Source organism: Hemicordylus capensis, chromosome 7 (assembly GCF_027244095.1).
Source record: "Hemicordylus capensis ecotype Gifberg chromosome 7, rHemCap1.1.pri, whole genome shotgun sequence".
NCBI classification, from domain to species: Eukaryota; Metazoa; Chordata; class Lepidosauria; order Squamata; family Cordylidae; genus Hemicordylus; species Hemicordylus capensis.
This window is the reverse complement of record NC_069663.1, coordinates 26,644,147-26,657,631: the sequence shown is the minus strand read 5'-3', so window position 1 is coordinate 26,657,631 and position 13,485 is coordinate 26,644,147. Positions and strand designations below refer to the sequence as shown.

The following is a 13,485-nucleotide window of genomic DNA, read 5'->3' as shown; positions in this document are numbered from 1 at the left end:
GGCTGCTCCTATTTAAAATCCCCCCCGGACGGGCTCCGAGGCAGCTGCAGCTCCGACGGTCTTGTGCGGACGACACACAAAGAAGTCCGGCGCCCTTCAGCAGCCAAGGACGTTTCCCCCCGCGGGAGCTCGTCCCTTCCCGGCTGCCCTCCGACCTGCCTGGGCTGCTTCTCCCCGCCCCAGAAAGACCCAGCGGAGCTGCAGCCTCTTGGGCAGCCGAGCGATGCTGCTTTCCAAGGGAGCCTGGCTTGGGCTTCTCTTCCTCTTCCAAGGTAAGTCTGCCGGAGGCGGGCCAGGCTGGTACCTGCGGGCAGGAGGACCCGCTGGCTCCTTCCGCCGCCGGGGAAGGGGCTCGCCGCCAGCAGTGAAGGGAGCCTGCCTCTCTCCCGCCCCTTCCCCATCAGCCAGATGTTCCGAGTCCAAGACGAGTTCGGAAGTCCCCACTCTCCACCCCCTGCCGTGCAGTCAGCTCAAGTTTCCGATTTGAGGGGGTGGGTGGGTTTCTTAGCTGACGCCGGCATCATAGTTCTCCTCCTCCCCAAAGTTCACTTTCTTCTTGGGGTGACAGCAGGTCAGGCTCAGGCAAGGTGTTTGGGGGAGGTAATGCTCAGCCTTTTGAAGTCTGTAGCATAGTCTTACCCTCGATGGAAGAGACTCCCCAACGTCTGGTACCTGCAAATGTGCTTAAATATCACTTGGTAAAGACATAGGAACATAGGAAGCTGCCATATACTGAGTCAGACCCTGGGTCTATCTAGCTCAGTATTGTCTTCACAGACTGGCAGCGGCTTCTCCCAGGTTGCAGGCAGGAATCTCTCTCAGCCCTATCATGGAGATGCTGCCAGGGAGGGAACCTGGAACCTTCTGCTCTTCCCAGAGCGGCTCCATCCCCTACTAAGGGGAATCTCTTCCAGTGCTGACACATCAAGTCTCCCATTCATATGCAACCAGGGTGGACCCTGCTTAGCTAAGGGGACAGGTCCTGCTTGCAACAATGACCCTATTAAATCGTAAGCTCTTTTCTTTCCCCTGGAGGGCAGAATTGTGCCTGGGAAATGCAGCACAAAGCTACGGTCTAAAAACCTGGAAGGAATCCCAAACCTCTGCAGAAGTAATCGAAGGATTTCAGTACCCTGGACAGCAAGTTCTCAGGGTCATCCTTTGGCTGGTGAATGGAGTCCAAAGATTAAGAACTCCCTGTGCCCAGGGGCTTAGGTTTATCCAGTGGCAACTCTTAAAAATTCTAAACAGATTTCTAGGCTACATCAGAAACTAGTTCCAAAGCATTTATCAGTTAACAAGATCACTTTTGGTGTGGCATGGACTAGGAATGGGGAGACCCGAGTTCAAATCCCCATTCAACCATGATGCTTGCTGGGTAACTCTGGGCCAGTCACTTCTCTCTCTGCCTAACCTACTTCACAGGGTTGTTGTGAAAGAGAAGCTCATGTAGTACACCGCTCTGGGCTCCTTGGAGGAAGAGCAGGATATAAAATGTAAAGAATAAAAATTAAAAAAAAATAAAAATAAAATATCCCTTGGAAGCATGAAGGGTTTGGGATCCAGCCAGAGAGCTTTATCAAAAGTGGCCAGCGAGGAGTGGGTGGGTGGGTTGTGGTGCACTGAACAGAGTTTAGTGCCTTCATTTGTCCAAAAGATACTCCAATTCACAGCACAGCTCAGCCATAAAACTTGCTTGAGAGTGGGGTGAGGGTTGAGTGCAGGTCAAGGTTTCCTGGGAAAGCATTCTACAAAACAGATGCTCATTACCCAAAGATGGATAAGTGTATTTTAAAAAAAAATTAGTCTTGAGCAGTATGCAAGGACACAACACAAAGGTTACTGTATCGAAGCACTTGCAATGGACCACACCAGGCAGGGTTGAAACGAAGGTCCTTGGTTCCTGCTCTGTCCGTGATGGTTGGCAACATGATATAAAGAATGAACAATGCCTTCACCACTGCAGCCCTTGGTCTGTAGGATAACCTCTGCTGTGCTGCTGCGGTCCACTGAGCAGAGTGTGTGTGTGTGGGGGGGCAGGGACGGAGTGCTGGTACTTCTTGGTTTCTCTGGCTGTTGGGGTGGGCAGGGCTGGGGCTGGGGGCTGTCATGGAGAGCACCTTTTGAATTTGCACCTTCATCACTGCCACAGAGACCAGGAAAGTGGTCCTCTCCCTGCCCTCCTGGATCTTCTAGTCTGTTGCTTCTTGCCTGGAGGATTAGGAACAAGGTCTGGTGGCATGAAATTTTGTCCCAGTAAGGTCTGCTTTGAGAGAATCTGGTGGTTGGAGTTTTATCCAGAGTCTCGGGTGACTGGACTGAACCCAAGACTTATCCATTGCTTTGTCACTGAACGATGTACCCTCCCTTCCTTCCTGAGGGACCTTTTTGGTTGGAGGGAAGGAGAGCAGAACCGGCCTTGTGGTAGCAAGTATGAGATGTCCCCTTTGCTAGGCAGGGTCCACCCTGGTTTGCATTTGAATGGGAGACTACATGTGTGAGCACATGCGTGAGTAAGAGATTCCCCTTCTAAACTAGGTCCTGCCCATGCAGCTAGTTTTGAAGGGAACCTTATTTTAGAAGCTGCAGAGTGTGATGAAAGCTCAAATAATATGGCCCACTTTTCTGGCTAGTCCAGGGAAATGTTAGATTGGGTAATGCTCTAGACTAGTGGATCCCAACCTGGGTTCCTCCAGATGTTGTAAACAGCATTCCCTCTAACAAGGAATTCCAGATGTTGCCGACTACAACTCCCAGCATCCCCAGTTACGATGGCCTTTGGCTGGGAATTATGGGAGTTGTAGTCAACAACATCTGGGAATCCCTGTTAGAGGGGACACTGGTCCCAAGGTTGGGGACTCTTGTTCTAGACCAGACACTAGTTTGCAGTAGCCATAGGGGACAGATTCCTGCTCATATGATTTGGGGTGAACCAGAGGCTCTTTTGGGGGGTGTAGAGATCTGATTTCCAATTCCTCATTCAACCTGTGTCTGGGGCCATGAACAGAATAAGGACATAGGAACTAAATCCCACCCTCATCTTTAAAAAGGAAAAAAACAATGTAGTGCTAGCAAGTTTAGGATAATATTTTTTTTAATGTTTTATCGGGAGAGGAGAGAAGGCTGCTTTATCAGCCTTAACCTAATCAATGGGTCCACGTCTGCCTCTGTCTGGCTTGTTGTGCTGCATCCAGAGTTATGTAATGGTCTTATGCAAGATGAAGGCACAGCACACCTGAGCACCTGAGCACGAGTCTCTCTTCTGGAGCCATTAGGCTCTCTGTGTGTGTCTGGCTTGTTGCAGGTGGCAGGCTGAATCATCCCCTGGAGACTGCTTGCCAAGAGCTTTGCAAGCCCAGGTGGTCCCACACACTTCCCATTCCCCACCTGCAACTCTCTAACAGTCAGCTGAGGTTTTGCTTTAAAGCTAATGCTGCAGGTTTGCAGTTTCTCTCAAATCTGGTGAGATGGGGGGGGGGGGGGGACAAGTAAGAGAGACACATTTTCAAAAGCTCACAAAACCAACCAGATGGTTGATTTCTAGAAAAACCTCCATCTGCTTACATTGCAGCTAAACTTCACCTGCAAAAGTGCCAACGTTCTGCTGGCCCTTCCCCTGTGCTTTGAAGAGCAGCCTGGTCTGCAGATACTTAGCCCACGAAACTGTTTTACCTCTTCAGTTTCTCTACACAGCAGGGAAAGATTCACAGGCTTAATCTCTGCATTATCATGCAGTTGTTAAATGCACAAGAGCAAGACCCCACCAAAAGCTGGCAACTCCATCTGCAAAGGGGCCTAATGAAAGTGCCCATATGGTTCTAAAGGTTATGTAATGCATTGCACTCCTAAATAAATAAATAAATAAATAAATAAATAAATAAATAAAATGCCAGATTTGCCATGTGAAAAGTTTCATTGAATTGGATTCATTTTACTCTGCATGATATTATTTCTTGGCTATGTCAGCTGTACAGACTGTTTGTCCCTTTAATGCTTTTTCTTAGGAACATAGGAAGCTGCCTTTAGACCTTTGGTCCACCTAGCTCAGTATTGTCTTCACAGACTGGCAGCGGCTTCTCCAAGGCTGCAGACAGGAATCTCTCTCAGCCCTATCTTGGAGAGGCTGCCAGGGAGGGAACTTGGAACTTTACTGCTCTTCCCAGAGTGGCCCCATCCCCTAAGGGATCTTACAGTGCTGACACATCATCTCCCATTCATAAGCAACCAAGGTAGACCCTGCTTAGCTAAGGGGACAAATCATGTTTGCTATTGCCAGACCCAGCTCTCCTCTCCTCAGACCAGATAAGATAAGAACAGCCCTGCTGGATCAGGCCCAAAGAAGCCTATCTAGTCCAGCATCCTGTTTCACACAGCAGCCCACCAGATGCCTCTGAAAAGCCCCAGGAAGTGGTGAGGTCATGCCCTCTCTCCTGCTGCTGTTGCTCCCCTGCAACTGGTATTCAGAGGCAACTTGCCTCTGAGGCTGGAGGTGGCTTATAGCCACCAGACTAGTAGCCATTGATAGACCTGTCCGCCATGAATTTGTTGAAAGCCATTCAAGCTAGTGGCCATCACTACATCCCGTGGCAAAGAATTCCATAGATTGATTATGCGCTGTGTGAAAAAGTGCTTCCTCTTGTCGGTTCTAAATTTCCCAGCCATCCATTTCATGCGATGACCCCTGGTTCTAGTGTTGTGAGAGAGGGAGGGCAATTTCTTTCTGTCCACTCTCTCTGCTCCATGCATAATTTTATACACCTCGATCACGTCTTCTCTTAGTCGCCTCAAATAGCATCCATAAGGTTTTTCTCTTTCTTTTCCTGCCTCCACATTATTGAGTTCCCCATCCTTGAAGTGTTGATTGTTTGATTCTTTTGCTGGTAATGGCGGCCACATGCCAGTTGGTGGTTTGCTGGTTCATCTGTAAATCTATTTAAAAGTCTGAACTGAATTATTTTTCTTGTTAGAAACAGAAGTGGTCCTTCCTCCCCAATAAAGAGCAATCAGCTTTGCAAAGTTGTTTCAAAAAGAAAAGGGAAAAGTCTTTGTGAGATGCCAGCCAGCAGTGCAGCTTTTCCTCACAAGACAATTGTTTGAACATGCTGTACCATGATTAACAATGCCGCGAACCTCCCGGGCACAATAGGAGTCCTTTTTAAGCTTCTGTGAACAGCTGTGTCCCATGCAATTTTAATAGGCCAAGCTTTGGCAGAATTAATGGAGCAGTAGCAGAGCATGGCAGGGGAGCACACTGCCACACCTGGGCAGGCCATAAGCCTCCGTCTGAGAGAATACAAAAGTCTCTCATCCTGCACAATGGATGAGGCTGCTTTTCAAAAGCACGGCCTTGTCCGACTCTTTTTGTGCTCTGAATGGTAAGCTCCTCAGGGCAGAGACTCACCTCTTGGTTTGTATTACTCTGGAGAGGGCTGTGTACACGAATGGGGCTAGAGTAACAAGAGAAAAACCTTAAGAGCAGCTCACGGAGGTTTCAAAAGATGGTGCCCTGCAGGGAGACCAGTGTGCTTTGCAAAGAACTGAGGGACCTTCAAGTGATGCTGGGAGGGGGTGGGGCAGGGAAGGCAGAGTGGGAGAAGACTCTGGCCTCTGTGCATGCCTATGAGCTCTGGGGAAGAAGGGTGGGATAAATATTTACAAAACAAGTAAACTTGGCACTGTTGGGCGTGGATATTTATCGCCCTCCTATGCTACAGAGATCTAGTTATGTTTGACTATCGGACTGATTCAAACAGAGATCAGACTTCCTCATTCTTTTCCCCCCCACAGCCCACGCACTGCCACTAGCCACCCAACTCTCGGAGGAGGATGAAAAGGTAAGAACAATTGTGGCTGGGGATGATGGGTACTGTAGTTGGAGATGTTCTTATCCCTGGGCTTCCATGCAGAAGTCTTGTATTTCACACCCCCGGGAGCCCTCCAGATCTTCTTTATGTCTGTTTTATATTCTTACATGCTTGTGAGTTCAGCTGTTGTTTGTGCCCTCAAGAACCCATGTGTGAAAAATACTGCATGTGTCATAGGGTGTGTGTGTGTGTGCGCATGCGCGCGCATGCAGATGATGCTTAACTTGCAGCAGGGGGTGGGGCTCCAAAAGCCTTTAGGTCCAGGGTCCAAAATTACCTTGGTGCACCTCTGGTTGTAGTCCAACATCATCTGGGGACCCAAAGTTGAGAACCCCTGTAATAATACTTAGCTTTTGTATAGCCCCTGAGTTCTCTAATTTTTTCATGTTACTTAAGTTGTAATCCTTATAGAATTGTTGGCAGGTAAGTAAGTGGTGTTATCCCCATACTGCAGGGCTGGGGCCTGAGGGGAAGAGGGAGTTAACATGCCTTAGGCCACTAGTGAATTCATGAGAGATAACCCAGGAATTATTTTATTTGTCAAAATTTGTACCCTACCCCAAACTTTCCTCTCTGGGCAGTTAGCAAGAACATAAAACAAGTTAAAACATATACAAAAATCTTAAAACGATTTAGACAATCTAAAAGTAAAAAACAGATTAAAACTTTAAAATCTAAAAAGCTGAAAAAGCTTGGGGGAAGAGGTGGGTTTTCAAATACTCCTTAACAATTGTTAGAGATGGGGAGGATCATATTTTAGAAAGGAGCACAGCCTTGGGGCAGCAACCGATAAGGGTCCGTCTCTGTATGGCCACCAGCCAAGCTGGCGGCAACTGGAGACGGAGCTCTCCAGACAACCTCAGTGGGCAGTGGGGCATAATGAAGAAGACATTCTCTTAAATACCCTGGGCCTAAGCTGTTTAGGGCTTTATAGGTTATAACCAGCACTTTGTGTTTTGCCTGGAAACCTTTTGGCAGCCAGTGTAGTTCTATCAGCAAAGGAGTGATGTGGTCTCTGCAAGATGACCCAGAGACCAACCTGGCTGAAGCATTCTGTACCAATTGGAGTTCCCGGACTATGTACAAAGGCAGCCCCACATAGAGCACATTGCAGAAGTCAAGTCTGGAGGAACAGCAGATGTACCACTGTTTTGAGGTCGTTCATCTCAAGCAACGGGCACAGCTGGTGTATCAGCCAAAGCTGACAGGAAGCCCTTCTGGCCACCACATCCACCTGAGATACCAAGGAGAGTTGTGAATCCAGAAGCTCTCCCAGACTGTGTGCCTGTTCCTTTTGGGGAAGTGTGACCCCCATCTAGAACAGGCGGATCAAAAACGTCTCGGGAGTTCTGACCCCACACAATAAGTACCTCCGTCTTATCTGGGTTCAGTCTCAGTTTATTCTCCCTCATCCAGCCCATTACTGCTTCCAGGCAGGCATTTAGGGAGGATATGCCATCTCCTGATGATGTTGACATGGAGAAGTAGATTTGGGTGCCATCAGCATACTGATTAATTCAGACTGAATTCTGATCAATCAATGCACACCTCTCTTCCCTTTTCTTCTTCCCAGGTTACCAAGTGCATCACTGAAATCCTGGCAGACACACTTTCCCACCCCAGTCCAGTTCCAGTGACCAGTGAATGCATGAAAATACTTAGAGAGGGTGAGTGGTGGTGTGTTTCCCAGAGCTGCTTCATGACGCAAAAGTGAGGTCTGGCCTGCACATGCAGCAGAGGAGGTGGCGGAATGAACCACCCCACTTCAGATGACATTTTTAAAGAATACTCTTCCATGTAAAAATTTCCTGCAAGCAGAAAGCTAAAATATCAGGCTTTGCCCACTCTCTGATGTGCTAGTTTTCCACTTGCAGGGAGTTCTTGAATATGGGATAGCATTCAAAAACGTGATCCTGCAACCTGAATTGCTACAGTCCATTCTACCATCTGCTGCCCAAGTAGCTTGCCACAGAATGAGATGGTAGAATCCTGAGGTGGGAGAGAGGGATCTACCACTTCAGATTTCGATAGTGAATCTTAACTTTTACTGCTTTCCCATAAACTCCCTGCAAAAATAATAAAAACATAACTGAGATAAGTTCTAGCTTTGCAGGGAGCCTTCTTTGTTGGGGAGCATTCAGGGATGATTCCCTCAACTGTATCCTGGAGTAGGACGGCTTGTTCCACTACAGAGGAATGAACACCTTGTGAAGAATTCATCTGGATTAGTTTGATTTTATATAGAGTTGTTCATGTTTGGTTACAATAAGCCAGGGGTTCCCTACCTGTGGTACTCCAGACGTTGCTGGCCTACAACTCCTATCATCCCCAGCCACAATACATTGTAGCTGGGGATGATGGGAGTTGGAGTTGAGCAACATCTGGAGCACCACAGGTTGGGAACACTAGCAGTAAGAGGTGTCTCTGATATGCACGGAGGCAGTTCCATGGTAACCAGTGAAAGGTCTGTTGATTTGGCTGGCTGGCTCCACTTTTGTCTGTTTACAGGCACTTGTCTTGACAACATTAAGGGGTTTGGGTGGTATCCTAAACTGTCCCATGAGAACATAAGAACAGCCCTGCTGGATCAGGCCCAAGGAAGCCCATCTAGTCCAGCATCCTGTTTCACACAGTGGCCCACCAGATGCCTCTGGGGAGCCCCCAGGCAAGAGGTGAGGGCATGCCCTCTCTCGGGCTGTGGCTCCCCTGCAACTAGTACTCAGAGTCCCACAGGTAAAGGCACAGGTGTGTTTGCAAGCCTTCACACACCTCTTTCAGCTCCCTGTCCAGGCCTGGTCTTGGTTTAAATACTCCAAATTCTCCACACAACTCGGCCCCAGTCTTGTGCAAATACGGAACGGCTTTTGGTCTGCATGCTGATCTGCCACAGGGTAGTGAGCACCCCACCAGGGCCCATGATTACCCAGTGCTTGGCCAGAAATGGGGTGTATTCCATTAAAAGCTCCCAGGCCTCAAGAGAATGCAGCTGCTGCCTCTCCTAGGCTTGATCTGCCTTCCTCTTCCACTTGCTGTGGCAAATGGGAGGGATGATGGGAAGAGCACCCAAGCAGGAAGTGCCTTGATATTTGTAAAGAGGTAGGTATCATCTCTGGGGATGAGGGCCAGGCTACTACTGTGTCAGGAGGAGAGCCTGTTGGTTGTCTTGGGTTTCAAAGAGTTAATTAGAGGTTTTGGTGTGTCAAAGCCTCTTGGTAGCTTAGCTACCGCTGGTGGCAGTGATGGGGCAAGCATCACACCAGTCTGAGGCCTAGTAGTATGGCGCTACTGCTACCAGTCTCTGCTGCCTAGCAACCGCCAGCAGGAGACGGTACAGGATGTGTGGCTTAGCAACCACCAGAGGGAGATGCAGGACCACCACCTCTGTTGCCTAGCAACCAACCTCAGAGGGTAGAACACAGAAGATAATGTGGTCTGAGAACCACTGCCAGAGGGGGCAGAGTACCACCGCCTCAGGGTTGCCTAGCAACTACCACGGGCAGGAAGGGAAAAGGACACCAGCACTCCTGTGGTGTTGTTTTTTTAGCAGCTGCCTCTAGAGGGAGGCAGAATGCTACAACCTCTGTGTTGCTCTGGTGGTGATAGTGTGGCTGCCATTAAAGGGAGGCAGAATCCTGTCTGTTCCCTGGCAACTGCCACTAGCAAGAGGAAGAAAATACACCCGCTCTCTGTGGCCTAGCACCCACGGCTACGGTGGGGACAACGTGCCATGGTCTCTGGATGGAGCAGCATGTTGTGGGTTCTTCTGCCTATGTGACAGATTGTTGCAGGATAGCGGACACTTTATTGTGCATGCATGTACAACTTGTTTTTCTGTACCCATTGTGATTGCCTGTGGGGGTGTTAACAAAGTGTCTGTTTCAGATGAAAGAGTCCTGGCGATGCTTCATCACCAGCACCTGCTGACGGAGCTGGAAGAACTTGCACACCAAGGTAAACAGGCCGGCCAACCAGCCTGCCTGCCTTGCAGCAGGGGAGACATATCTTTGAATAAACTAGGGCTGGGATCATGGATGGAAGGCCCTAACGTAGGGGGGGAAATAGTGTCACTGCAGCAGCAGAGCAGGGGGGCAGCGGGTGCAAAAAAGGCAGCCTATATTCTCTGAGGAAGGGTGTCACCCCCCACCCCGCTGGGGAACATTTGGGGCTCAGTGAACTAGCAACCCTTACTTTACCACCTTCCCTCAATCTTGCCCCCGCCGCTCTCCAGAAAATGTGAAGCATCATTTGGGACATGATGGTAACCATGATGGTTGGGAAGGAGACGCCAAAGAGCAGGAAGAACTGAAGAAGAGGAGCCATCAGAGAGAAGCCGCCTCTGAGAAGGCGTGGGAGACAAAGGGGGAGCAGAAAGAAGAGGAGCAGGATTTGAAGGAGTATGAGAAGACAGATAAGACCGAAGAGAAGGTGAAAGAAGAGGAGGTCTCCCATGGAGAGGACAACCGCGAGGAGGCTGTGGAGGAGCAGACCAAGGAAGTGATGGAGGAAGAGGAGGAAGATGAAGATGAGGCAAGAAGGGAGAAGAAGAGGAGCTCCTCAGAGACGTGGTCCTCTAAGGAATACTTTGGTCATGTCAAGAAGAGAGGCCCTGGAAAAGCAAGGACCAGGGAAATGATGCTTCAAGGGGAAAGCAAGAGGCATGGATTGGTCAAGAGGCACTTCAGACTAGAGGAGGAAGAGGAAGATGACAGCTCTGAAGAGGAGCCCAAGAAGTACCACCATGGAGGGTACCATGGAGGCCACCACCATGAAGACTGGGAGGATGAGAAGGAAGAAGAGAATAAAAGACCCAATCTGGCCAAGCGGGTGGCTGAGAAGGCCAGTGATGAGGAGACGGCCCAGTTTGAAGAGGAAGAAAAGGGTGTGAAGATCTCCAATGCTCAGGTCCACCACCTCCATGGAGGCTGGAAGCCATGGCAGGAGGAAGAGGAGGAGGAGGAAGAGGAGGAAGGTGAGATGAAGCACCGAGGACACCACCATCAGCCACCTGACCTTAAGAAAAGGCATCATGGTCATGAAGAGGGTGGAGGCGAAAGGGAAGCCACTCAGAATGAGGTCAGTGTTTGTGCTGGGTTCTCATTTGTTGAATGAGATTTGTCATGCCCACATTTGTTGCTTGGGTTAAGACTGAAGTTCTGTGGTGCTGAGGTTCCAGCAGCTCTCACAAGCGAGGCAGAGAGAAGTAAGCATCAGTGCTGGGGTGGGATCATTGGGGAAGGAGGTGGTAAGCCTTGGAAGACCCAAAGGGTAACTCTTTTTTAAAAGGTGCAGGATTTTCTCCGGGACAGCCCAACAAATGTCCACCTGCTCCGATGGTACTTTGGGCATCACTTGCAATGGCTCCTTTCTCTAGAATGTCTGGATTGGTCCCAATGGCTGCCTAATATGGCAGCTGACCAATGGCAGGTAATCAGGCCCTGTAATGCAGGAGAACCTTTCCTTGTTGGCTGGGATAGCAACAAGAATTGTCTGCTGCTTTGGAAATAGCACCCCGCATCCTTCTGCTTTTTTGGAAACTTTGCAGGGTTTCCAAACTCTGAAGGGTTGAGAGCTGTGCTCCCGTTGAAGGAGGGTTATGATGGAGTTGAGCCATTCAGTTAAATTGGTTTAGCTAGCAGGAGCTTCAGGACAGCTGGGGAGGGCCCATCTTTGCAGAATGCATAATTGATTTATGGGATTTGCTGCTATGGGATTTACTGATGGCTGTCGGCTTAGATGACTTTAAATGGGGATTACACAATTTGGCAGAGGATGTGTGTATCTTTGGCTAAATAAAGCCTCCATGTTCAGAGGCAGCTTGCCTCTGAATTCCAGTTGCTGCAGACTAGTATCTTTGGTCCAGCCCAGCTACTGGGGGCTTGTCTCTTAACCTGCTCTCACAACCTCTCTCCTCCTCAGGTCCATGAACGGGACAAGCTGGAAGAAATTGAACATGAGCTGAAAAGAATTGCCGAGAAGCTGCAGGAGCTGAAAAGGGGGTAACCCCTTCTGCCCTCTGGGAGGCTGGGTAGGGTAGAAGGGGCAAGTGACCATTGCGTCAACCCACCTCCCACCCAGTGCTTCTCTTCCGCACATGCAATCTCTGTTTTATGCATACTCTTTCTTTAAAGCTTGGCTTTGGACTGTTAATGGAGCTTTCCCCTTGCTAGAACTCTCTGCCCTGCCAGCATCTTGTCTTGGGGTAAGAGTAAACCGGGCCCCTCCACTTGCTCCCACTGTTGGGAGGAGAGCTGGTCTTGTGGTAGCAAACATGAATTGTCCCTTTTGCTAAGCAGGGTCCACCCTGGTTTGCATTTGAATTAGAGACTACATGTGAGCACTATAAGATATTCCCTTTAGGGGATGGGGCCTCCCTAGCAGCATCTCCAAGATAGGGCTGAGAGAGATTCCTGCCTACAGCCTTGGAGAAGCTGCTGCCAGTCTGTGTAGACAATGCTGAGCAAGATGGACTCAGTAGAAGGCAGCTTCCTATGTCCTTTCCTGCAAAGTGCTGAGTCCCCTGGCAATTTCAGGGTCCTGTTCCCAACCTAAGTGGCCCCAGTTGTGTCCAATGAGCACCGCACTGTGGCTATTTTGTATACCAGCCCTGCCCCAGGGTCTTTAACAGGGTGGAGAATTCACAATCCAGACCTTGCCTATCGCTGTAATAGAAATGTTGTCCTTGCCAAAGGAGGGCCTGTAATTCTCAAACGGCATACCAGGAGTAACTCAAGGTTCCAGGGAGTGTAAAAAAAACAAATGCACCCTCCGAGGACTGAGTCTGTAGTGTCTCTGCATGAGCAATTGCTCTGCCCATGGCTCCTGCAGCTTCCACTGCGGACTAGTCATTGCCATTCATCTCTGCATTGGGTGCGACTGGATTGCTCAGTCACTCTGTGCAGAGATGCGCCCGGAGGAGGCTGCCTGGTGTGTCTGTGTGAGCAGCTTTCCTCTTTCCGGGAGAGAAGCGCACCCCTGCCCTGCCCAGCAAACCCTATCAAGACGCAGGGGGATCCTTACTCTTGTGCATGCCTGCTTTCTGTGCGCAAGAGCGAAAGCATCTCTCTCTGGTTTTGATTGTATGATCCGAAGTTTGAGAAATGGGGTAGGTAGGTAGCCCTTAAACATGGTGCTCCCTGGAAACACTGCCACGAGGGGTGGTATTGCAAGACACTCGCCCACATAAAGCTCCTTTTTATTAAAGCAGGGTCGTTTTTTAAAGAGCACTCATTTTTTTTTACTAAGTCTATGGCACAAGATACTGTTGTGTTGGTAAGCCCCCATCCTTCCCCCCCCCCCGCATTACCCTGGGCGCCTCCAGCTTCTCTCTCCACCCACTGTACTGACTGTTCACAGGATCTTCTGCCTCTTTCCTCTTCTGTAACTGGCCTCCACCGATATCCATGCAAGGCAGAATTTCTGAAAGAAGTCACTGTAGCGTGTGGGGGTTCTGTTCCGCTAGGGAATACTTGTACGTGTGTATTGTATCTGGATTTCAACCGAGGGGGAGGGGGAGGGTTTGCTTTTAGCCCTTGTGTGGTGCCGACTCAATAAAGTGAAGTCCAAACCAACCTGGGCTGCGTGGATGTGTGCCAACAGAAACTGGTGATCCTTGAGCGAAGTT

At 49.5% G+C, this 13,485-nt stretch overlaps 1 protein-coding gene across 1 annotated transcript; it reads left to right on the top strand.

Annotated features, from left to right (window-relative positions):
• On the top strand, window positions 1-13,432 carry CCER2 (coiled-coil glutamate rich protein 2). Its single transcript, XM_053268750.1, has 6 exons — window positions 1-272; window positions 5,788-5,834; window positions 7,438-7,531; window positions 9,747-9,815; window positions 10,093-10,937; window positions 11,781-13,432. The coding sequence occupies exons 1-6, from the start codon at window positions 224-226 to the stop codon at window positions 11,862-11,864; spliced, it is 1,188 nt and encodes a 395-aa protein (XP_053124725.1). The 5' UTR covers window positions 1-223; the 3' UTR covers window positions 11,865-13,432.
• The last annotated feature ends 53 nt before the right edge of the window (window positions 13,433-13,485 follow it).

Bases quoted from the DNA above. Each gene is read 5' to 3' on its own strand.
- CCER2 (XM_053268750.1), top strand. From the start codon at position 224: ATGCTGCTTTCCAAGGGAGCCTGGCTTGGGCTTCTCTTCCTCTTCCAA. The intron at 5,835-7,437 runs GTAAGAACAATT...TCTTCTTCCCAG, and splicing joins TCTCGGAGGAGGATGAAAAG to GTTACCAAGTGCATCACTGA. The intron at 7,532-9,746 runs GTGAGTGGTGGT...TGTCTGTTTCAG, and splicing joins CATGAAAATACTTAGAGAGG to ATGAAAGAGTCCTGGCGATG.